General features: G+C 42.3%; 1 protein-coding gene across 1 annotated transcript in view; it reads left to right on the top strand.

Annotated features, from left to right (window-relative positions):
• The window catches only part of LOC311223421 (uncharacterized protein), a 116,707-nt gene that overhangs the window by 56,982 nt on the left and 33,803 nt on the right, over positions 1-25,922 (top strand). The window contains exons 8-13 of the mRNA XM_084308209.1: positions 13,760-13,959; positions 15,726-15,883; positions 15,979-16,079; positions 16,182-16,328; positions 24,429-24,563; positions 25,410-25,639. Of these exons, the coding sequence (XP_084164335.1) occupies positions 13,760-13,959; positions 15,726-15,883; positions 15,979-16,079; positions 16,182-16,328; positions 24,429-24,563; positions 25,410-25,639 (971 nt within the window). The remainder of the gene's footprint in view (positions 1-13,759; positions 13,960-15,725; positions 15,884-15,978; positions 16,080-16,181; positions 16,329-24,428; positions 24,564-25,409; positions 25,640-25,922) is intronic.

Here is a 25,922-nt window from a genome sequence, read left to right as displayed (position 1 = left end):
TCAATGTGTTTTAGTGTCTAAATACCATATTGGCGGATTGCTCTGATTCAGCTCAGACTATTTCCTGCTCTAGTAAATTAGGCCATCCTGATTTGAAGGCCTGAGTGACGTCACTCAGGCTCTGGGTAGCGGACAGTGATGTGATTGGCACTGTGGTTGTAGCTAATGCCCGCCCACAATCTACCTAGACTGACTACACAGCAAGTGGAAACCACTTCCTCATACTGCGGCAGAGTGAAAACCCACCTCTGCATGCACTCTGGAGGGAGAGAGCGAGAGAGCTAGAGAGCATTCGGGAGCACTGGGGGGGGGGGGCCCTGCCGTGCGGCACACCCCCCCCCCGAACACCCCCTCTCTCTCTCTCTGTCTCTCTGTCTCTCTGTGTCTCTGTATCAGTCGCAGACTGTGTGGACTGACTGTCACTCAAAGTGCTTATGGGCGGAGCCAGGCCATAACAGCCTGAAATCTTGAGGCTGAAAAATGATGGTTTTGAGTACTTGATTAGAAATATAAAACAATGCATTTTTTTGAAGAAAAAAACATACAGATGTCTTCAATAGACTCACAGGAATTGTGTAAAGTTGCCCAAATAGTGCTAGGAATAGCAACTAGGGATGGGTACCGAATTCGGTACTTTTGAGGTACCGAACCGAAACACGTTGGTACTACCGAGTATCGAATCAAGTGAGATACAGATTTTTTTATTTTTATTTTTTTACTTTTTTCTTGTCAACGTTCACACGCACAATATATGCTTACCTACCAGTCGGAGCAATGGCAAGCCAAAAACTGTCGAAATTGTAGTTATTTGAAGTTTGGATATTTTTTTTACGACTGAGGTAGGTAGAGCTGCCGCGATTACCGCATTACCGCGGTATCGCTGTTACATCACGGCCACCGCAGAGTAGGCTGAATACCACATCACCGCTGTTTTTTATAATAATAATAATGAAGTACCCTCCTCTCGTTGGGCTTGCGGCTCTGCAGATATACCCTACTCCTCCATCGAGGTTCCAAGCGACCCTATTGGCTACCAGAAAAGTCACGTGAAACATTGCAGACCACTGATTGGTCAGAAGAGAGACGCGTCACACGTTGGGAGCGTCCTGCAGTTTTTTACATCCTGAATGTCAGCCATTGATCAGAGCTCATCACAATACGGCTAATAACGTTAGCTTTAACTCCCCGCCGGAGTGGACTACCATCGCTCCTCGGGAGTACTAAACGAGACATAATGATTTTACTGTCTGCAACGAATGTTATAATAAAAGCCCTTCGTTCTATACACTTGTCTGATTGAAAACTTTATTAACAGACCGCAGAATGGGACAACTCAGCACGCTCTGAGCAAAGAAAGGAACTGAGATGGTCCGGTAAATACGCTGATGTTATTGAACGTATAACTATATAATGGTAATGCCACAAAACGAATGCCTTTATTATAAAGTAGTAACTTTATAGTAATAATAATAAGAAAGGGTCGGGGGGGTAACCACCCCTGCCCGCGACACCGAGTGAACGGCGCACGACCAGAGGGTAAACTTCGAATCCGTGTTTCACTTTCAATAACTAATGCGTGCTTGCCGAATCCCAAACAATATTCATGCTGCACAAGTCATCCTCTAAAGATCGACATTTAGACTAGAGGCAGGCTATATGCTATAAAAAGTAGACTACTACTAAAAAAAAAAAATGCATTCAAACTTTTTTTTTTTTTTTTTGTGCGTGCGGTAATAACCGCGCGGTAGGAAATATTTTGCAAATCCGTGCGGTAAGGAAAACATCAATACCGCGGCAGCTCTAGAGGTAGGTAAATTAAATTAATTTCTTGAGACTAAAGTACCGAAAAAAGGTACCCATCCCTAATAGCAACGCATGTCCCCTTTAATGTCTGAAGGAGTTGACGGAAGGCTTCTTGTCCTCTGCAAAAGCATGCAATTGGTCCACTGATGGATACATCTTGATATTTGTGTGTCAGTGTGTTCATTAGATGGGTGAAATCCTCTTTCAGTGCCTCTGTGCCTGTTTTCTTAGGCAGTTAGCCTCTGGTATGCGTGCCATTAGCGTTAGCCACCCTTCTAGGCCCCTTTTCTTTTGGAAAGAATGATATATTTTTTTAAAGAATTTAAAACATTTTTTATTTATTTTTTATTTAACTAAGAGGTTGGCAGTCGACTACGGCTCCTTTCGATCGATTAGTCGACTATTAGACTAATAGGGGTCAGCCCTAGTATACCGTATTGTCCTGAATGTAAGACGAGTGTTTTTCCCCCCAAATTAGACCTGGAATAGTGTGGACATCTTCACACTCTAGAGATTGGTGGTGTCGCAGTAAAGAATGTTTGACTTAAAGTTATATTTAGCCCCTTTCCCTAAAAATACCCACTTTACCAAACAATAACAAATGCATTTGTTTCCTCAATCAAAAGGTTTATTTCCACAGCAGCGGCATATTGCTTTCTCACAACATTGCATGGCATATGAAACATAGAAATGTAGAGCCCTTAACACAATAACACATTTGTGTCGACTTTTAAGCGGACCAGCTGCATAAATAAAAAAAAAACTCACTCGCCAACTTAAAAAAATAAATCAAAAGCATGTATTTAGGGGCGCCCTCATGGCGCACCGCATAGTGCCTCGCACACCTACGCGGCCGTCCCAGGTTCGCCTCCCGGTGACATTTGTCGCATGTCTTCCCCCGCTCTTTTCCCGCTCATCCTCTCCTCCTCTGTCGGTCATGTCTGACCATGAAAAAGCAATAAATGCTAAAAAAAAAAATGCATCTTAAAAAAAATAAAGATGCATGTATAAAGACCCATTCTCTGCCACCACTTTGATCATCCTAAACCGTCCTCTGCCAGCGCTATTTGTCTATGGAGATGTTCCCCTTCTTTGCAGGGCTATAACTTTTTAAATTGTATTGCTAAATTGACATTACTATGGCCCATTCAACATCAAGTATCTATCGTTCAGGATGTAGCAACGTTCTACTTTTTCATTCATGCGGTCATGAATATGAGGCCGGTGGACGCGAGCCCTTAGACTGAGGCCGGTGGACGCGAGCCCTTATGAGGCCGGTGGACGCGAGCCCTTAGACAAACATAACACTTTAAATATGAGGCCGGTGGACGCGAGCCCTTAGACAAACATAACACTTTAAATATGAGGCCGGTGGACGCGAGCCCTTAGACAAACATAACACTTTAAATATGAGGCCGGTGGACGCGAGCCCTGAGACAAACATAACACTTTAAATATGAGGCCGGTGGACGCGAGCCCTTAGACAAACATAACACTTTAAATATGAGGCCGGTGGACGCGAGCCCTGAGACAAACATAACACTCTGCTTTAATATGAGGCCGGTGGACGCGAGCCCTTAGACAAACATAACACTTTAAATATGAGGCCGGTGGACGCGAGCCCTGAGACAAACATAACACTCTGCTTTAATATGAGGCCGGTGGACGCGAGCCCTTAGACAAACATAACACTTTAAATATGAGGCCGGTGGACGCGAGCCCTGAGACAAACATAACACTCTGCTTTCATGAAATATTGTAAGCCGTCATTTGAGGCTTTATAAAAGCAGCACAATGAACGCAAATCTGTTGGTGCCGAGTCCGACCTCATCTTAAATAACAAACAGTATTGCTTGTTGTAGTTAACAAAGAGAGGCAGAGTTGATTTTGCAAAAAAATATATATATATATATCAGGGTTTCCGTTAGAAAAAATTGTTGCCGGTCTCCGTGACCTGCAAGATTTCAATCTACCGGACAAATGAGATTAATTCCGGTCATAGTTTATTGAGCTTTAAAACAATTGAATAAAGAATGTCATCCTCAAGGCATGTAGATTTATAATATTATTACTTAAAACTATAGGCTACTTTTGCGTATACAGTCATTATTATATTCCAAATAAAATAAGTCCCTCGATACTCCGTGCTGCTGCTGACTTGAAATAAAATAGACCGCGTATGTGGGCAGTCGGTCCGACACTAAACAGCAGTCTGTTATAATCACATTTTTATGAGCTAACGAATTCCGTTATATTGGACATTTGTATTAATTATATCAAGCGAAGAACTGAGAAATTTTGCAGAGAGACGGCAACATTATCGTGGGTTTGCCTGATGTATATCTCCACCTCCCGAGTCCCAACGACTTGGTGCTGGTCATAATGTCCGGTGAAAACAACTCCCTCCAAGCACAACTTGACCACCCGAACCGTACCAAAACAGGCCAAAATTAAATAGCCCATGCGACGAACGATTCATTACATTCGTTTCATCGTTGCTCCACCAAGCAGCCGGTCCAACAATGAAAGCTGTTATCAGCGCGAGCCGGCCGCAGTTAGTTTGCAAGAAGCATCCAGCTGCAGACCCGCAGAGCAGCTTTCCAGGTCTGGGGACCGCACTGTGCCAGCAAAGCTGGTGGGTTCTGTGGGTCTGCAGCTGCATGCCTTCCGCAAATCCAGCAGCAAGCTCTCGCTGAGCGAAGCAACGACAACAAACGCAATGATTGTTTCGTTCATCGCATAGGCCACCCAACTCCAGCCCATCCAAATACAATTCAAATAATCAAACTGTGCCCAGAGGGAACTATTTTCACCGGACACTATGACCGGAGAGATTAAATATGTCGGACTTCAACAGATTTTGCCGGCCAAATACCGGTAATTACCGGCTAACGGAAACGCTGATATATATATATATATATATATATTTTTTTTTATAAATCTTTCTTCCCCTCCTTTTTTTTCCCGATTTTTCTCCCATCCCACCCTTCCTGGTTGTTGCGTACTTTCCCCTACTGTTGGTCCGGGAGACCGGAGACTGTCACATGCTTTCCTCCGACGCATGTGCAGCCTGGGGCAGGCCAACCTGGCCGCGCAGGTTCTCACCGGGGAGAGTGTAGCGTGTGGGAGGCCACACTATCTCTCCTCAGTTCCAACCCTCGCTGAGCAGGCGCCCCGACCGAACTGTAGGGGTCGCTGTCCACAACGCCCAGGACCCACCCTTCAGCTTTCCCACCCCCTGATACAGCCAATTGTATCAGTGTGAGAGGCCAGCCAAGCTGATAGCAACGCCGGGAGCTGGATTCGAACAGGCGAATCCAGTGTCTCCCGGTGTTGGTGACGAACGTAATCTCCGTGCGCCACCTGCCCCCCCCTTTTTATTTTCTTTAATAAACAAATTTTATTTTCATATTCGAATCCCATGCCCATTGAATGAAGCTTCGAAGTATTTAAGATAGCCCTATTAAATGGACTGTTATATCTTATTAAATTGTGGACATTTATTCATTCCCACTTATTAGACACTACCGGTATTTATGATGGTAAAATGAGCATACAAAGCAAAATACAGAATTCTGAAATATTAAAATGGAAAAAACTGAATTTGGAAAAGAAATTTAATGGAATTTGGAAAATAATCAAACGGATTTCATATGGCTCTAAGAGACTCTGGAGAGCTGTTTAGTACAGAGACTCTGAAGAGATGTTTAGTACAGAGACTCTGGAGAGATGTTTAGTACAGAGACACTGGAGAGATGTTTAGTACAGAGACTCTGGAGAGATGTTTAGTACAGAGACTCTGGAGAGATGTTTAGTACAGAGACTCTGGAGAGATGTTTAGTACAGAGACTCTGAAGAGCTGTTTAGTACAGAGACTCTGGAGAGATGTTTAGTACAGAGACTCTGAAGAGATGTTTAGTACAGAGACTCTGAAGAGCTGTTTAGTACAGAGACTCTGAAGAGCTGTTTAGTACAGAGACTCTGGAGAGATGTTTAGTACAGAGACTCTGAAGAGCTGTTTAGTACAGAGACTCTGAAGAGCTGTTTAGTACAGAGACTCTGAAGAGATGTTTAGTACAGAGACTCTGAAGAGCTGTTTAGTACAGAGACTCTGGAGAGCTGTTTAGTACAGAGACTCTGGAGAGATGTTTAGTACAGAGACTCTGGAGAGATGTTTAGTACAGAGACTCTGGAGAGCTGTTTAGTACAGAGACTCTGAAGAGATGTTTAGTACAGAGACTCTGGAGAGATGTTTAGTACAGAGACTCTGGAGAGATGTTTAGTACAGAGACTCTGAAGAGCTGTTTAGTACAGAGACTCTGGAGAGATGTTTAGTACAGAGACTCTGGAGAGATGTTTAGTACAGAGACTCTGAAGAGATGTTTAGTACAGAGACACTGAAGAGCTGTTTAGTACAGAGACTCTGAAGAGCTGTTTAGTACAGAGACTCTGAAGAGATGTTTAGTACAGAGACTCTGAAGAGCTGTTTAGTACAGAGACACTGAAGAGATGTTTAGTACAGAGACTCTGGAGAGATGTTTAGTACAGAGACACTGGAGAGATGTTTAGTACAGAGACTCTGGAGAGCTGTTTAGTACAGAGACTCTGAAGAGCTGTTTAGTACAGAGACTCTGGAGAGATGTTTAGTACAGAGACTCTGGAGAGATGTTTAGTACAGAGACACTGGAGAGATGTTTAGTACAGAGACTCTGAAGAGCTGTTTAGTACAGAGACTCTGGAGAGATGTTTAGTACAGAGACTCTGAAGAGCTGTTTAGTACAGAGACTCTGAAGAGATGTTTAGTACAGAGACTCTGAAGAGATGTTTAGTACAGAGACTCTGGAGAGATGTTTAGTACAGAGACTCTGGAGAGATGTTTAGTACAGAGACTCTGGAGAGATGTTTAGTACAGAGACTCTGGAGAGATGTTTAGTACAGAGACTCTGAAGAGCTGTTTAGTACAGAGACTCTGGAGAGATGTTTAGTACAGAGACTCTGGAGAGCTGTTTAGTACAGAGACTCTGAAGAGATGTTTACTACAGAGACTCTGGAGAGCTGTTTAGTACAGAGACACTGAAGTGATGTTTAGTACAGAGACTCTGGAGAGATGTTTACTACAGAGACTCTGAAGAGCTGTTTAGTACAGAGACTCTGGAGAGATGTTTAGTACAGAGACTCTGGAGAGATGTTTAGTACAGAGACTCTGGAGAGATGTTTAGTACAGAGACTCTGAAGAGCTGTTTAGTACAGAGACTCTGGAGAGCTGTTTAGTACAGAGACTCTGGAGAGATGTTTAGTACAGAGACTCTGGAGAGCTGTTTACTACAGAGACTCTGGAGAGATGTTTAGTACAGAGACACTGGAGAGCTGTTTAGTACAGAGACTCTGAAGAGCTGTTTAGTACAGAGACACTGAAGAGCTGTTTAGTACAGAGACACTGAAGAGATGTTTAGTACAGAGACTCTGAAGAGCTGTTTAGTACAGAGACTCTGGAGAGATGTTTAGTACAGAGACACTGAAGAGCTGTTTAGTACAGAGACACTGAAGAGATGTTTAGTACAGAGACTCTGAAGAGATGTTTAGTACAGAGACTCTGAAGAGATGTTTAGTACAGAGACTCTGGAGAGATGTTTAGTACAGAGACTCTGAAGAGATGTTTAGTACAGAGACTCTGGAGAGATGTTTAGTACAGAGACACTGAAGAGATGTTTAGTACAGAGACTCTGGAGAGATGTTTAGTACAGAGACTCTGAAGAGCTGTTTAGTACAGAGACTCTGAAGAGCTGTTTAGTACAGAGACTCTGAAGAGATGTTTAGTACAGAGACACCGAAGAGCTGTTTAGTACAGAGACTCTGGAGAGCTGTTTAGTACAGAGACACTGAAGAGATGTTTAGTACAGAGACTCTGGAGAGCTGTTTAGTACAGAGACTCTGAAGAGATGTTTAGTACAGAGACACTGGAGAGATGTTTAGTACAGAGACACTGGAGAGATGTTTAGTACAGAGACTCTGGAGAGATGTTTAGTACAGAGACTCTGAAGGGATGTTTAGTACAGAGACACCGAAGAGCTGTTTAGTACAGAGACACTGAAGAGCTGTTTAGTACAGAGACACTGAAGAGCTGTTTAGTACAGAGACTCTGAAGAGATGTTTAGTACAGAGACACTGAAGAGCTGTTTAGTACAGAGACTCTGAAGAGCTGTTTAGTACAGAGACACCGAAGAGCTGTTTAGTACAGAGACACCGAAGAGCTGTTTAGTACAGAGACTCTGAAGAGCTGTTTAGTACAGAGACACTGAAGAGCTGTTTAGTACAGAGACTCTGAAGAGCTGTTTACTACAGAGACTCTGGAGAGCTGTTTAGTACAGAGACACTGAAGAGCTGTTTAGTACAGAGACACTGGAGAGCTGTTTAGTACAGAGACACTGAAGAGCTGTTTAGTACAGAGACTCTGAAGAGATGTTTAGTACAGAGACACTGGAGAGATGTTTAGTACAGAGACTCTGGAGAGATGTTTAGTACAGAGACACTGAAGAGCTGTTTAGTACAGAGACTCTGAAGAGCTGTTTAGTACAGAGACACTGGAGAGCTGTTTAGTACAGAGACTCTGAAGAGCTGTTTAGTACAGAGACTCTGAAGAGCTGTTTAGTACAGAGACACTGGAGAGATGTTTAGTACAGAGACACTGAAGAGCTGTTTAGTACAGAGACACTGAAGAGCTGTTTAGTACAGAGACACTGGAGAGCTGTTTAGTACAGAGACTCTGAAGAGCTGTTTAGTACAGAGACACTGAAGAGATGTTTAGTACAGAGACACTGGAGAGCTGTTTAGTACAGAGACTCTGAAGAGATGTTTAGTACAGAGACTCTGAAGAGCTGTTTAGTACAGAGACTCTGAAGAGATGTTTAGTACAGAGACTCTGGAGAGATGTTTAGTACAGAGACTCTGGAGAGATGTTTAGTACAGAGACTCTGGAGAGATGTTTAGTACAGAGACTCTGGAGAGCTGTTTAGTACAGAGACACTGGAGAGATGTTTAGTACAGAGACACCGAAGAGATGTTTAGTACAGAGACACTGAAGAGATGTTTAGTACAGAGACTCTGGAGAGCTGTTTAGTACAGAGACTCTGAAGAGCTGTTTAGTACAGAGACTCTGAAGAGATGTTTAGTACAGAGACACCGAAGAGATGTTTAGTACAGAGACACTGAAGAGATGTTTAGTACAGAGACTCTGGAGAGCTGTTTAGTACAGAGACTCTGAAGAGCTGTTTAGTACAGAGACTCTGAAGAGATGTTTAGTACAGAGACTCTGAAGAGATGTTTAGTACAGAGACACCGAAGAGCTGTTTAGTACAGAGACTCTGGAGAGATGTTTAGTACAGAGACTCTGGAGAGATGTTTAGTACAGAGACTCTGAAGAGATGTTTAGTACAGAGACACTGGAGAGATGTTTAGTACAGAGACACTGGAGAGATGTTTAGTACAGAGACACTGGAGAGATGTTTAGTACAGAGACTCTGGAGAGATGTTTAGTACAGAGACTCTGAAGAGCTGTTTAGTACAGAGACTCTGGAGAGCTGTTTAGTACAGAGACTCTGGAGAGATGTTTAGTACAGAGACTCTGGAGAGCTGTTTAGTACAGAGACACTGAAGAGCTGTTTAGTACAGAGACACTGGAGAGCTGTTTAGTACAGAGACTCTGAAGAGATGTTTAGTACAGAGACACTGGAGAGATGTTTAGTACAGAGACTCTGAAGAGCTGTTTAGTACAGAGACTCTGGAGAGATGTTTAGTACAGAGACACTGGAGAGCTGTTTAGTACAGAGACTCTGGAGAGATGTTTAGTACAGAGACACCGAAGAGCTGTTTAGTACAGAGACTCTGGAGAGATGTTTAGTACAGAGACTCTGGAGAGATGTTTACTACAGAGACACTGAAGAGCTGTTTAGTACAGAGACTCTGGAGAGCTGTTTAGTACAGAGACTCTGGAGAGCTGTTTAGTACAGAGACACCGAAGAGCTGTTTAGTACAGAGACTCTGGAGAGCTGTTTAGTACAGAGACTCTGGAGAGCTGTTTAGTACAGAGACTCTGGAGAGCTGTTTAGTACAGAGACTCTGAAGAGCTGTTTAGTACAGAGACTCTGAAGAGATGTTTAGTACAGAGACTCTGGAGAGCTGTTTAGTACAGAGACTCTGGAGAGATGTTTAGTACAGAGACTCTGAAGAGCTGTTTAGTACAGAGACTCTGAAGAGCTGTTTACTACAGAGACTCTGGAGAGCTGTTTAGTACAGAGACTCTGGAGAGATGTTTAGTACAGAGACTCTGGAGAGATGTTTAGTACAGAGACTCTGGAGAGCTGTTTAGTACAGAGACACTGGAGAGCTGTTTAGTACAGAGACACTGGAGAGCTGTTTAGTACAGAGACTCTGGAGAGATGTTTAGTACAGAGACTCTGGAGAGATGTTTAGTACAGAGACTCTGAAGAGCTGTTTAGTACAGAGACTCTGGAGAGATGTTTAGTACAGAGACTCTGGAGAGATGTTTAGTACAGAGACTCTGAAGAGATGTTTACTACAGAGACACTGAAGAGCTGTTTAGTACAGAGACTCTGAAGAGATGTTTAGTACAGAGACTCTGGAGAGATGTTTAGTACAGAGACTCTGGAGAGATGTTTAGTACAGAGACTCTGGAGAGCTGTTTACTACAGAGACTCTGGAGAGATGTTTAGTACAGAGACTCTGGAGAGATGTTTAGTACAGAGACTCTGAAGAGCTGTTTAGTACAGAGACACTGAAGAGATGTTTAGTACAGAGACACTGAAGAGCTGTTTAGTACAGAGACTCTGAAGAGCTGTTTAGTACAGAGACTCTGGAGAGATGTTTAGTACAGAGACACTGGAGAGATGTTTAGTACAGAGACTCTGGAGAGCTGTTTAGTACAGAGACTCTGAAGAGCTGTTTAGTACAGAGACTCTGAAGAGCTGTTTAGTACAGAGACTCTGAAGAGATGTTTAGTACAGAGACTCTGAAGAGATGTTTAGTACAGAGACACCGAAGAGCTGTTTAGTACAGAGACTCTGGAGAGATGTTTAGTACAGAGACTCTGAAGAGATGTTTAGTACAGAGACACTGGAGAGATGTTTAGTACAGAGACACTGGAGAGATGTTTAGTACAGAGACTCTGGAGAGATGTTTAGTACAGAGACTCTGAAGAGCTGTTTAGTACAGAGACTCTGGAGAGCTGTTTAGTACAGAGACTCTGGAGAGATGTTTAGTACAGAGACTCTGGAGAGCTGTTTAGTACAGAGACACTGAAGAGCTGTTTAGTACAGAGACACTGGAGAGCTGTTTAGTACAGAGACTCTGAAGAGATGTTTAGTACAGAGACTCTGAAGAGCTGTTTAGTACAGAGACTCTGGAGAGATGTTTAGTACAGAGACTCTGGAGAGATGTTTAGTACAGAGACACCGAAGAGCTGTTTAGTACAGAGACTCTGGAGAGATGTTTAGTACAGAGACTCTGGAGAGATGTTTACTACAGAGACACTGAAGAGCTGTTTAGTACAGAGACTCTGAAGAGCTGTTTAGTACAGAGACTCTGAAGAGCTGTTTAGTACAGAGACTCTGGAGAGCTGTTTACTACAGAGACACTGAAGAGCTGTTTAGTACAGAGACACTGGAGAGATGTTTAGTACAGAGACTCTGGAGAGATGTTTAGTACAGAGACTCTGGAGAGATGTTTAGTACAGAGACTCTGAAGAGCTGTTTAGTACAGAGACACTGAAGAGCTGTTTAGTACAGAGACTCTGAAGAGCTGTTTAGTACAGAGACTCTGAAGAGATGTTTAGTACAGAGACTCTGAAGAGATGTTTAGTACAGAGACTCTGAAGAGCTGTTTAGTACAGAGACTCTGAAGAGCTGTTTAGTACAGAGACTCTGGAGAGATGTTTAGTACAGAGACTCTGGAGAGATGTTTAGTACAGAGACTCTGAAGAGCTGTTTAGTACAGAGACACTGAAGAGCTGTTTAGTACAGAGACTCTGGAGAGCTGTTTAGTACAGAGACTCTGGAGAGATGTTTAGTACAGAGACACCGAAGAGCTGTTTAGTACAGAGACTCTGGAGAGCTGTTTAGTACAGAGACTCTGGAGAGCTGTTTAGTACAGAGACTCTGGAGAGATGTTTAGTACAGAGACTCTGAAGAGCTGTTTAGTACAGAGACTCTGAAGAGATGTTTAGTACAGAGACTCTGAAGAGCTGTTTACTACAGAGACTCTGGAGAGCTGTTTAGTACAGAGACTCTGGAGAGATGTTTAGTACAGAGACTCTGGAGAGCTGTTTAGTACAGAGACTCTGAAGAGATGTTTAGTACAGAGACACTGGAGAGCTGTTTAGTACAGAGACACTGGAGAGCTGTTTAGTACAGAGACTCTGGAGAGATGTTTAGTACAGAGACTCTGGAGAGATGTTTAGTACAGAGACACTGAAGAGCTGTTTAGTACAGAGACTCTGGAGAGATGTTTAGTACAGAGACTCTGGAGAGATGTTTAGTACAGAGACTCTGAAGAGATGTTTACTACAGAGACACTGAAGAGCTGTTTAGTACAGAGACTCTGAAGAGATGTTTAGTACAGAGACTCTGGAGAGATGTTTAGTACAGAGACTCTGGAGAGATGTTTAGTACAGAGACTCTGGAGAGCTGTTTACTACAGAGACTCTGGAGAGATGTTTAGTACAGAGACTCTGGAGAGATGTTTAGTACATAGACTCTGAAGAGCTGTTTAGTACAGAGACTCTGAAGAGCTGTTTAGTACAGAGACTCTGGAGAGATGTTTAGTACAGAGACTCTGGAGAGCTGTTTAGTACAGAGACACTGAAGAGATGTTTACTACAGAGACTCTGAAGAGATGTTTAGTACAGAGACACTGAAGAGCTGTTTAGTACAGAGACTCTGAAGAGCTGTTTAGTACAGAGACACTGAAGAGATGTTTAGTACAGAGACACTGAAGAGCTGTTTAGTACAGAGACTCTGAAGAGCTGTTTAGTACAGAGACTCTGGAGAGATGTTTAGTACAGAGACACTGGAGAGATGTTTACTACAGAGACTCTGGAGAGATGTTTAGTACAGAGACACTGGAGAGATGTTTACTACAGAGACTCTGGAGAGATGTTTAGTACAGAGACACTGGAGAGCTGTTTAGTACAGAGACTCTGGAGAGATGTTTACTACAGAGACTCTGGAGAGATGTTTAGTACAGAGACTCTGGAGAGCTGTTTAGTACAGAGACTCTGGAGAGATGTTTAGTACAGAGACTCTGGAGAGATGTTTAGTACAGAGACACTGAAGAGCTGTTTAGTACAGAGACTCTGGAGAGATGTTTACTACAGAGACTCTGGAGAGCTGTTTACTACAGAGACACTAAGGAAATTCAAACACATTTTATGTGATCACATCACTAGGCATTCATTGCGTGATGAGAGATGAGACCCCAACACACTACCATGTAACAGTTACACACACACACACACACACACACACACACACACACACACACATAACTTTACATGACTACACTTTTGAGCTGGAAGGCTTTCATTATTTGTCAATGGGTGGGTTTCAGCCTGGGGAGAGGTGTAGCTTGTGTCGCCATCCACGAGTCATGTCAGGCTAACCGCCATCAACAATCTTTTAAGTTGGTTTTGCATTTGTTTATTGGTGTGGATACATTTACACCCCAAACACTGGCTTGGTGATACCGTAGGAATTGTGCGGTTGCAGCATTTTGACCGAGGTAAGCCAATAGCTGAAAAACCAAGCTAGCTAACGTCCCCTGGTGAGGTGCAGGGAACAGGCGTCGCACACTGAATAACTTCATACAGGTGTCGCACACTGAATAACTTCATACAGGTGTCGGACACAGATATACATGGTCATGTGAAATCTCTTTCCGTTTTTAGACATGCTGTCCTCAATTCGTGGAGTGTGTCTTTCCATCAACCCCAAAGATGAATTCCTTCCCTGCAAACAAGCGCATCATGCTGGTCACAGACTTTTACTACGGTCACTTTGAGGGAGAGGGAATCAAGCAGCAGGTGCAGAAGACCAACACTACCTTCAAGTGCCAGAGCTGTTTGAAAGTTCTCAAGAATAACGTCAGGTATGACCAGCTACTTTTCAGTCATTAAGCAAGGATATCTCTATAATTTTTAAAGGGGTATGTTCAAAATTCTGGACCTCCATTTCCTACTCGCCAATGATTTTTTCCTGTCGGTGGAAAAAACTAGCTATTTTTAGTGGACGTACTTTGGCGTGCATGTTTTCCCCGCATGATTACATTGCAGCCTGTTTTGCGGCTGCTGGCTGAAGCAATCTCCCTCAATACTGGAACAATTATAAACATCGTTTTCCCTATTATTCATTTAGACCCCACATGGTGGAAAAATAAGAGTCCAGGTTTAAAAATACCGCAATTCCCCATTTTAATGTAGATACACGATGTACCACATGGCCATAAAGAAAACGGGAAGGGAGCAGATTTTGGGCGCCTCAGCCATCATCAACAGGACGACGGTGCACCGCTCCCCTTTACAGACCCGCGTGTGACAAATGACCACTAGCGTACGCGGTGAAAGGATTGCTTCTTTGATTAAATAACTTCGCTTCAGAACATTGCAAGAAAATCATCCGTAAGCTCCTTTTAATGGGGAAACACATTTGGACTGCAACCACATCCTCGCAGCGGAGATCATAGTTCGCCTGCATAAAGATTCCTATTAGGGGAGCTGAGGTAGCAGAATGTACAGGCTGAGAAATGGGGCATGCCTCATCAGGTCAGCGGTGACAGGTATAGGTGGAGAGGCTCACAGCAGCCACGGAGCACCACATCATTAAGCAAAACAAAAAGCTTTGTGTAATTGCTGGTATTATAAGGGCCATTATACATGCTTAGAAGGCGAGGTGCATGGCGAATAGCTGCTAATTTATCTTGTGTTTTTAAATACTCTCAGGACTTGTAGCCTAGCAGCCTCATGCGCACAGGCCCATATGTTGTTTTTAAGTCATTCTTTCCTCGAGAAAGTGGGGGTTGAAGTCGAGGCATCGCAGCTCAATAGAACTCTGTAGAACGTGATCACTCAGTCGAAATAGTGTCTCACCAACAGCTCGAAAGCCCACTTCAATCTACCTACCCTTGGCTGTGATGGAAAGACAAATCATCGGTTTAGAGGTTTTTTATTATTATTATAAAAAGAATTACGTTTGTTTGGCAGAGTTCTTGATAGGACTGAGAATATTAGCTATTCATGTTTTTAAATCTATTCTGAAGGTGCAAATGTTGCTTAATATAGGGTTGTTTGAAATGATTGTCCATTAATTTCTTGAACAGAGTTTAAAGGTCCAATCTTCAACCCAAAACATAACAAAAGAGTAGCCCCACCACTGAAAAACTAAATATGGTGGAGGATTTTAAATTAAACATTTTTTAATGGGGGACTAATAATGCTGGTTTCTTTATTTAGTTTCATTTTTGAGTAATGATGGGTTCAGATTTTTTTTTTTTAAGTGTTTTCACCATTTGCAAGTCGAAACATGTTAACATGTGCATATAGTGTACACAAAGAAAATTCTTCACATCAAAGAGTAAAATGACGTGTCTGTAATGTTGTCTGTTTGTAAGATAAGATATTAATTTATTGTTCCCCTTGGGGAAATCCAGGCATCATAGCAGCATGGGGGAGGGGAGGTACATGTATGAGCAGGGTAATAGTAGAAAGACATAAATATAGGCAATCAAATTTGATCTGAATATGAGAAAAATAAACCGGTTAGTCTGTATGCCCCATCTGTTATATTATGTTACATTAAATATAGCTAATAAATGATTTTTATTTGAATATAGTTTATGTTCATATCCTCTTGTTCCAGGTTCATGAACCATATGAAGCATCACCTGGAGCTTGAGAAGCAGAACAGCGAGAGCTGGGAAAGTCACACGACCTGTCAGCACTGCTACCGCCAGTACCTGACTCCCTTCCAGCTGCAGTGCCACATAGAGACGGCTCACAGCCCATTCGAATCCTCAAGTATGACACGCCAGTCCTTTACGGTCGAACCTGGCATGACCACTTTCGCAATAAAACCTTGAGACATTTTTGTAACTCTCTTTTCCCCCCTCCAGCCAACTGCAAGATATGCGAATTAGCGTTTGAGTCGGAGCAAGTGCTCCTGGAACACATGAAGGACAACCACAAGCCAGGGGAGATGCCCTATGTCTGTCAGGTGTGGTACTTACACACGTGTCGCGGTTCGTTGTGGTCTAAATTGTTATTGAAAACATTATCGACTGCTAACTCTTGTGTTTTATTTCATCTGAGGTTGCAGGTTTGCAGTTATAGGTCGTCTTTCTTCTCTGACGTGGAGATGCATTTCAGAAGTATGCATGAAAACACGAAAGATCTGCTCTGCCCGTTCTGCCTTAAGGTTCTGAGGAGCGGTCATACGTACATGCAGCACTACATGAAGCATCAGGTATGACGCCGAGTTTAATGTTGAGCTTTCTTGAACAGTTATATTATCTTTTAATAATGATAATAAACTTTATTTGTATAGCACCTTTCATACAATAATTGCAGCCCAAAGTGCTTCACAGCAGTAATGTAGACATAAAATAGACATACTGCATAAAATGAGCAGAGCATTGATAAAATAAAAGCAATGCATAAAGTGCAGACATACAATTTGTATAAAATAAACAGAATAAAAGCAATGCATAAAGTGCAGACATAATAAAAGCAGTGCAATAAAATAGCTCTTTTACAGTGCAATAATCATAAAAATAGACATAGAATGAGAGTACAATAATCATATTGTGAGTGTAGTGAGTCTAAGTGGCAGAATGTATTAAACTTTAAAGTAGGGATGCTCTGGTCGTTATTGGGTGACATTCATTCTAAATAGTTTGATCGGCGGTCTCTAATGAAGGCCGATCGGATGATGCAAAAACACACAGCACTTTCTCACCTCACAGCAAGAAGGAGCTCGCTACCTGGATGAAGGCTGTATTGCAGTCGCCTCGTCTTGGGCTCCAAACACCACTCAGCCAGGCCCCAGCTCTACACAGTGACAGCTTGTAGCTACATGCTTGGGCTCCAAACACCACTCAGCCAGGCCCCAGCTCTACACAGCGACAGCTTGTAGCTACATGCTTGGGCTCCAAACACCACTCAGCCAGGCCCCAGCTCTACACAGTGACAGCTTGTAGCTACATGCTTGCAGGGGAATCGCTTGGAACAGAAAACTATACCAGAGGGATTTATGAATGATTATTTATGATAACGTGATGTAGGGATAAATCATGAGTGGTGGCTAACGTTGTCCCGCTAGCTAGTAGTTGGAAGGATTAGCTAACCTGTTGCTGGTTTGGCTGGGTGTGCTCTGAAGCTTGAGATCGGCTGTGATTGCCTTCATTTGGGACGGATCGCACCATGTCTTTCCACGAAGCCATCTTTCAAATTGTAGTATTGTGTGTCGCACTGAACCTCAGACAATGCCACGTTACAAGCCAATGTTATCGAGATTACTTATTTACGGCCCTGCCTGCTGTCACCTGTCACTCAAGTTTCACTCTATGATTATTATCATCTCCGCCTCCCAGCAGTTTGTCAGCTCTAAGGACAATCTGATTCTATAAAAACAATGTTATTTACATTTTTACCAAATAAATATGGGTATGAATAGCACAAAACTCTATTTGATATATTTTGAAACTGGTCAAATGTTTTGGTTGGACTTTATATCCCTGTGATGGGACCATAATGTTTATATCTCCCTGTGATGGGACCATAATGTTTATCTCCCTGTGATGGGACCATAATGTTTATATCTCCCTGTGATGGGACCATAATGTTTATATCTCCCTGTGATGGGACCATAATGTTTATATCTCCCTGTGATGGGACCATAATGTTTATATCTCCCTGTGATGGGACCATAATGTTTATATCTCCCTGTGATGGGACCATAATGTTTATATCTCCCTGTGATGGGACCATAATGTTTATATCTCCCTGTGATGGGACCATAATGTTTATATCTCCCTGTGATGGGACCATAATGTTTATATCTCCCTGTGATGGGACCATAATGTTTATATCTCCCTGTGATGGGACCATAATGTTTATATCTCCCTGTGATGGGACCATAATGTTTATATCTCCCTGTGATGGGACCATAATGTTTATATCTCCCTGTGATGGGACCATAATGCTTATATCTCCCTGTGATGGGACCATAATGCTTATATCTCCCTGTGATGGGACCATAATGCTTATATCTCCCTGTGATGGGACCATAATGTTTATATCTCCCTGTGATGGGACCATAATGTTTATATCTCCCTGTGATGGGACCATAATGCTTATATCTCCCTGTGATGGGACCATAATGTTTATATCTCCCTGTGATGGGACCATAATGTTTATATCTCCCTGTGATGGGACCATAATGTTTATATCTCCCTGTGATGGGACCATAATGTTTATATCTCCCTGTGATGGGACCATAATGCTTCCAGTGGTTGGACTCTATATCTCCCTGTGATGGGACCATAATGCTTCCAGTGGTTGGACTCTATATCTCCCTGTGATGGGACCATAATGCTTCCAGTGGTTGGACTCTATATCTCCCTGTGATGGGACCATAATGCTTCCAGTGGTTGGACTTTATATCTCCCTGTGATGGGACCATAATGCTTCCAGTGGTTGGACTCTATATCTCCCTGTGATGGGACCATAATGCTTCCAGTGGTTGGACTTTATATCTCCCTGTGATGGGACCATAATGCTTCCAGTGGTTGTGATCGGCGGTGGCCCCAAACATCCTGATGGGAGCATCCCTACTTTAAACTTAAAGCAACAATGTGTATTTTTTTCTATTACTCAAATCAAGATCTGGAGTGTGTACGTGTACTACCGGTACTCGCCTTCGCTGCTCTAGCCTCAAAGGGTCTGGTGAGACACGCTTAGTCAGCAATACCAGAAGTATATTATGCCTGGAATGAACGTGACGCAATCATTTCTAAACGCACAGAACGAGCGCTCTTTTTTGCAACAATGGAAAACAAATATGCAGCCAAATATTTTAAAACCCTGCATGTAAGAAGAAAATGGAGAAAGCAACAGAGCAAAGAGGCTCATGAGAAAACACAGACGGTACCGCTTGCAGCCAGCAGGTGCCAGAAATCGACATTGTCGTTTTAAAAACAGTTTGCTTTTGCTAAGAGACGAATGCTAACGGACCATAATGACTTTCACTACCATTAATTACAACACTAACTATTAACTATAATTTTCTCAATGACCAAAACACTGGTGCCGGTACACTTTTTTTTTATATATATATATAAAAGAAAAAAAATGTATAGAGTAAAATCAGATGGGCCTTTTAAACAAAGTGAAGTGTTCTTTTAAAGTCTAGTATGCCCTTAGACAATGATTGAATGGACTCTAATTTTAATTAACTCCAAGCTTAATTAAGTTCAGGAAATCTGATGAGAGTTGCAGTAACATTTTTATTTTATTTATTTACTCAGTTTATTTGATCAGGGACAGTGCATATCAATCAATCAACAGTTATACATTTATAAATGAATACAAATGAAAAACTGTAAATGTGCCAACGTTAGCAGAGTTGCTAGTTTTCAGTTGTAGTCCCTGGGCTAGATGTTAAAGCCTACTGACCCTCCGAAACATAAAACTCCTGAGTGGTATAATTGGAATTGGAACTCACGTGGGTGTCTCCCTGCTGGCCTCCACTCCAAGTCTGAGTTGATTGGTTGTCCACCGAACACCTTACTGTAATACATAACAGGTTGACCGCAATGCCTGCTGTATTCACCAGCCCTAAAAGGGCAATAAACACGTTAGAAAGGAACCGTGTAGAACAGTGGAGGCTGCTGACACAATTTTTTAGGTGAAGCACAAATTATTATATTATATATTAAATTATATTTTTTAAACATCCCCAACGCTGCAACACCCCCATTTCTCCCAGGTGTCGGGCTCCACATTCGCTTCCATTCATTTTGGGGACCATTTAAATATCATCCTTCTGAAGTATAAACAAACTATACTGCTGTGACGATTTCAATAAAACAGACCTTTCTGAGTCAATGGTATGCAGTGGTGTTGCGCAATATGTCGGGGCCCCCCCGCAGGGCAGACCACTCCCCTAAATCAAACCAAGCAGACCATGGCTCGGCGGCCCGATCAAACCAAGCAGACCATGGCTCGGCGGCCCGATCAAACCAAGCAGACCATGGCTCGGCGGCCCGATCAAACCAAGCAGACCATGGCTCGGCGGCCCGATCAAACCAAGCAGACCATGGCTCGGCGGCCCGATCAAACCAAGCAGACCATGGCTCGGCGGCCCGATCAAACCAAGCAGACCATGTACAGTATACAGTGGCTAATATTATAATATACTATCAATACTACTATTGAATATACATACACTATTCATTTCATTTACACTATACATTTCATCAAACCAGCATGTCATGTCTCCCTTAACTGTCGGTGAAAAGAGGGAGAACTACAATGACCAGAATGCCTGGCAATGTTTACTTCCTCCTCCACAGAGGCACTAGTCACTAGATCTGATCAGTGCAACGTACGCTAGCCTAGCCACAAGCTAGCGGCAAACATTCATTCATTTAGGCAGCACCACTAACACAGTGCACATAAATATTATCTGCAGGCTGCATTAGCAGCCAGCAGCCAACGTGATACATTACATTGTGTTTATATGCAGTGATGGGCAAGCTACTTGGAAAATGTAGCAAGCTACACTACAAGTTACTCTCGATTAAATATAGCTCAACTACAATGGAAGCTATCCCCAGATAAATGTAGCAAGCTACACTACAAGAACATGTCAAAAATAGCTAGCTACATCGGCACTACTTTTTTTTTTTTTTTTTTTTTTTTTTTACTTCATGATCAAGTTTCCATCAAACAAATAGACAGGCAAAATAAATGCTCAGTTTGATTGTTTATTATAAAACTGAAACAAGCCCTCGGTCTGGCTTTTTGTGTCATCCTTTTAACATGAACTTGTATTATGTACAACATCCATGAAGGCAAGTTTAGCTGGGTGCAGCCTCTACAAAAGAAAAGAAAGAGACCATTTGGTTTGATACGTTTTTATAGTATACTTTGTTTACTTTTGATTCAGTAATAGTCTTTTTCTTTTCTATTCTATCTTTATGTATTATTTATCCCTAAACTCAGCATCTTCTGGCTGCCTGATACCCTCTCCTAGCTGAAACCTGCCCACTTTATCAACCAAAAACACACTTCTTCAATATCTGAATTTTAACTAATAATAACTGTCTTACTGCATTTTACTATTATGCTACCATGTCTATACTACCACCAACTATGCTAATATGTCTATACTACTACAGTACAGTATGTACTCAAGAGTATAACACTCAAGCTCGACACTGCTAGACAAACAATACTACTTATCCTTGGCTGCTAGATGTACCACTCCTGCTGACTTGTTGTACACAATTTGTAAGTTGCTTTGAATGAAAGCGTCAGCTAAATGACCAAATGTATTTAAATATGTAACTCACAAAACATTCCATGGCCCCAAAATCATGTGGGGACCCCCCCTGGGGGTCCTGACACACAGGTTGAGAACCACTGCTCTAGGTGATATTTTCCCTCTTAGTGTATGTACTATTTATGGTAGTTTGTTTTTTCTTTTCTCCACCCCCATAATATTGTTCATTTTCTGCCTACAGTGAAACATGTTAGTTAAATCTGTTGACAAAAAGTGCACTGACTTGTGTGCTGTTTGGGAACAGTTGACAATGTTTATGTAAAGCTTTTCATCAGCTTACCTGAATATGTGTTCTCAAGTTAGTGCTGGAGGTGTGGGATGTTGAGAGAAGCTTCGTTTTTGGCGGACACAATAAACACATATGTTGTTGTTATTGACATCATCTTCATCAATGCCATCAGCCCTGGAAACATCGAATTCTTCTGCTATTTCGCGCGGACTAACGGTTAGTTCATTCATTCATGGTCTGTTTAGATTTTTTTTACTTCCTGGTTTGCCGAGCTGGAGTGGCATGTCCTGCCCTATCCTGCCTCTGATTGGCCTACCCGTAATGTTTTGGTCTAATCGTGAGTCGTCATACTCATACCTAAACCAACCAACCAATCATAGTGGGTTTTCTCCAATAGCATCCAGCTGCAGGACAGAAGAACACGACACTCTCAGGACCGAAGACACTCTTTTTTTTTGTGTCTGTTTCTCCGGATATGTAGCGTGTAGCGTTTTGCTGACGCTACGGCACTACTTGATTCGAAAACGAGCTGCGCTACAGAGATCGCTACTTGATTCAAAAGTAGCGACGCTACCATCACGCTACTGAAAAATGTAGTTAAGCTATGTAGCGTCGCTACTTGTAGCTAGCTACTGCCCATCACTGTTTATATGTGACATAGCCAAGTTAACAACGTTTCATTCCCTTATTCAGTCTCTAAACAATTAGACTAGCTAACGTTAGCCATTAGCAAAGAACGCTAGCCTAGCCACAAGCTAGCGGCAACATTAATTCATTTACACTAACACAGTGCACATAAATATTATCTACAGGCTGCATTAGCAGCCAGCAGCCAACGCGATACATTGTGTTTATAATGTGACATAGCCACGTTAACAACGTTGCAATCCCTTAATTAAGTCTCTAAACAATTCGACTAGCTAACGTTAGCCATTAGCAAAGAACGCTAGCCTAGCCACAAGCTAGCGGCAACATTCATTCATTTACACTAACACAGTGCACATAAATATTATCTGCAGGCTGCATTAGCAGCCAACGTGATACATTACATTGTGTTTATAATGTGACATAGCCAAGTTAACAACGTTGCAATCCCTTAATTAAGTCTATAAACAATTTGGCTAGCTAACGTTAGCCATTAGCAAAGAACGCTAGCCTAGCCACAAGCTAGCGGCAACATTAATTCATTTACACTAACACAGTGCACATAAATATTATCTGCAGGCTGCATTAGCAGCCAGCAGCCAACGTGATACATTACATTGTGTTTATAATGTGACATAGCCAAGTTAACAACGTTGCAATCCCTTAATCAAGTCTACTACAAGTATGTATTGTTCTCTAAACAGTTAGCTAACGTTAGCATCCAGGCTAATCAGGCTTTCGTTTTACAAACACTACAACTTACTTTTTTCTGATCCAGGTGCATAAGTCCACTTCTTCATGTTGCTCAGTTGCTGGTTTATACTTTGGTCCTAATGTTGGCGCAAAGTTTCATTTAGCCTACTGTGTGTTGTTACAGCTGTACTGTAAACTACTAGCTACAAGTTAGCTTGCCTTCACTGTCCAAGATGGCACGTTCACGTCAACTACAACTACACTAGTCTTCAACTGAGATAGAAAAAAATATATATACATCATCCAGTGCACAACAATAAGTGAACAAGTAATAATAATAATGATGACTTGGATTTATATAGCGCTCTTCACTGACCCAGAGCGCTTCACAGAGTCCATTATTCGTTCATACACAGTCATACCGGTGGTGGTAAGCTACAATTGCAGCCAGAGCTGCCCTGAGGCAGACTCACGGAAGCGTGGCGAATAATCAACGCCTACGGCCCCTCCGACCACCACCAACATTCATTCACATGCATACACATTCATACGAGGCAAGTAGGTTAAGTGTTAAGTTGGCTTGAGCTTGAGCGGGATTCGAACCACCAACCCTTCGATCATTGGACGACCCGCTCTACCCCTGAGCCACGCCGCCCCACAAGTGAATAAAGATCTTAAAATATGACTGATTATATTAGGCAAATTAATGTTCTTCAGGCAAAATGCACACATGAGATGATGGAACACAACTTTGACTAGAACACTGACGCCAGCCCAGCTGCAGTTCTGCATGTATTTTACCAGGCAGACTCTGATTGGATTTGCAAGGCTGCCAATCATTCAACCTCCGTGTATTGGATGTCAAGGGCTGTCAATCATTAAATCCTCCATTCAATGGCAAGAGTTTAACTGCACAGTCCGTGCTTAGATGAAGTTAATAGCCTATTTTGATTGGCTGTTATTTATTATTTATTTAACAATGGGTCAACCTGTGAAGTATTCTGCACGAATAATTACTGCAGGCAATACTGCAGTGCAGGCCTGCTCAGAGCTGTCAATTTTGGCCATTTTTGAAGAAAAAAAAATTCACTGGCATATTTTTTTACAGAGGAAAACATGTATTATAATAAAAAAAATTATAATAATAATTAAAGGGAAAAAAATATATATATATAGGTATATGTAAATTAATAATAATTATGAATTATGAGTGAATTTGTATTTCACGTGTTGTCATAGAGAAACCTCCACTGGTGTAGAATCAATCAAGATTCTAACAATAGCCATAGAAAGTTGCCAGTTTAGTTAGCCCAATTGAAATGTATGAAGAATTTGTTTCTCCAGTCAATAATAATTGGATTAATAATAATAATCAGATTATTATAAATATTTTTGTATTTCCAGACTGAAAATCTTTTACTTTTACTTTTCAGAAAAAAGGAATCCATCGGTGTGGAAAATGCAGGCTGAATTTTCTCACCTTCAAGGAGAGATTAGATCACAAGGCCCACTTCCACAGGACTTTCAGAAAACCCAAAGCTCTGGAGGGCCTCCCCCCCGGCACAAAGGTCTGGAGTAGACATGTGATCACAGCTGCACAATATAGACTATATTTCATATTGCATTTCTTGAGAAGATAATACAGTTGTGGTATTGCAGCTGCAGTCCTTTCTTTTTCAAAAGTCCACAATACCCTTTAAAAAGCTGTTTGAAACACTGAGTAGCTGTACAAAGGTAGATCTTCACACTGATGGCCAATCTTCAGTGTTGCTGGGGCTTACTGTAATCCACGTCTCAAGGCTCCCACAATCTCATGTCTCGAGGTTAAAAGATAATATCCTGAGCTCGTCTCCTCACTATCTACATCTCACCTTCACCATCGAACATGCACCACTTTAAATCCAGCCTTAGATCCTTTACATCCCGGTTTCTTAAGCTATAGGTTGGGACCCAACATGGGACCAACACGAAACACTAGAAATATGTTTGACACATTTAAGATAAGATATTCCTTTATTGATCCCCTTGGGGAAATTCAGGCGTCATAGCAGCATGGGGCAGAGGAGGTACAGGTATGGCCATGGTAATAGTAGAAAAACGTAAATATAGGCAATACAAGTATAATAAAGATAGTTTCAATCTCTACCATGCTTTACATTGTAATGAAGTACAGAATAACCAGCATTCCAAATTCCGCTACAGTCAGAAACCTTTGTTTTTCGAAGAATGGGTGTTGCTAATGTTTTGTATACCTGTGTGTGTATATGGGGTTAATTCAAATTGCAGCGTCAATATCAATTGGATATATTTTGTGGCCCTATCTGTAATGCAATTCGAAAGTGTATTGTAATAACACAACCATGACCCTAAAATGAAACGCAACTCTGTTGTCGGCGTTCCATCTCTCCTTCCAGGTGACTATCCGGGCCTCCCTCCCAGGGACTCACCCAACGGCATCACCCAACGCTGCCGAACGGTCTAGTTTTAGTATCACTTCAGACATGGTGGTCGCCACGGAGCTAGCCAAAGCTAAAGGCAACACATCCAAGTCGAAATCGAACACCTCCGGCTCTGGGAAAGCCAACGCTGCTCCGGTCAAGAAGCGACTGCCGTCAAAGATCAACCTGTCACTGAAGCATGTCAGGTTGGTACTCGTCTGTGTCACTGAAGCATGTCAGGTTGGTACTCGTCTGTGTCACTGAAGCATGTCAGGTTGGTACTCGTCTGTGTCACTGAAGCATGTCAGGTTGGTACTCGTCTGCGTCACTGAAGCATGTCAGGTTGGTACTCGTCTGTGTCACTGAAGCATGTCAGGTTGGTACTCGTCTGTGTCACTGAAGCATGTCAGGTTGGTACTCGTCTGCGTCACTGAAGCATGTCAGGTTGGTACTCGTCTTAGCCCCTTTCGTGACTGCACCGAGTGAATC

The sequence above is a fragment of the Notolepis coatsorum genome (assembly GCF_963971535.1).
Source record: "Notolepis coatsorum genome assembly, chromosome: 1".
Classification (NCBI taxonomy): Eukaryota; Metazoa; Chordata; class Actinopteri; order Aulopiformes; family Paralepididae; genus Notolepis; species Notolepis coatsorum.
Note: the sequence above shows the minus strand (reverse complement) of the source record. Positions and strands in the feature narration are given on the sequence as shown.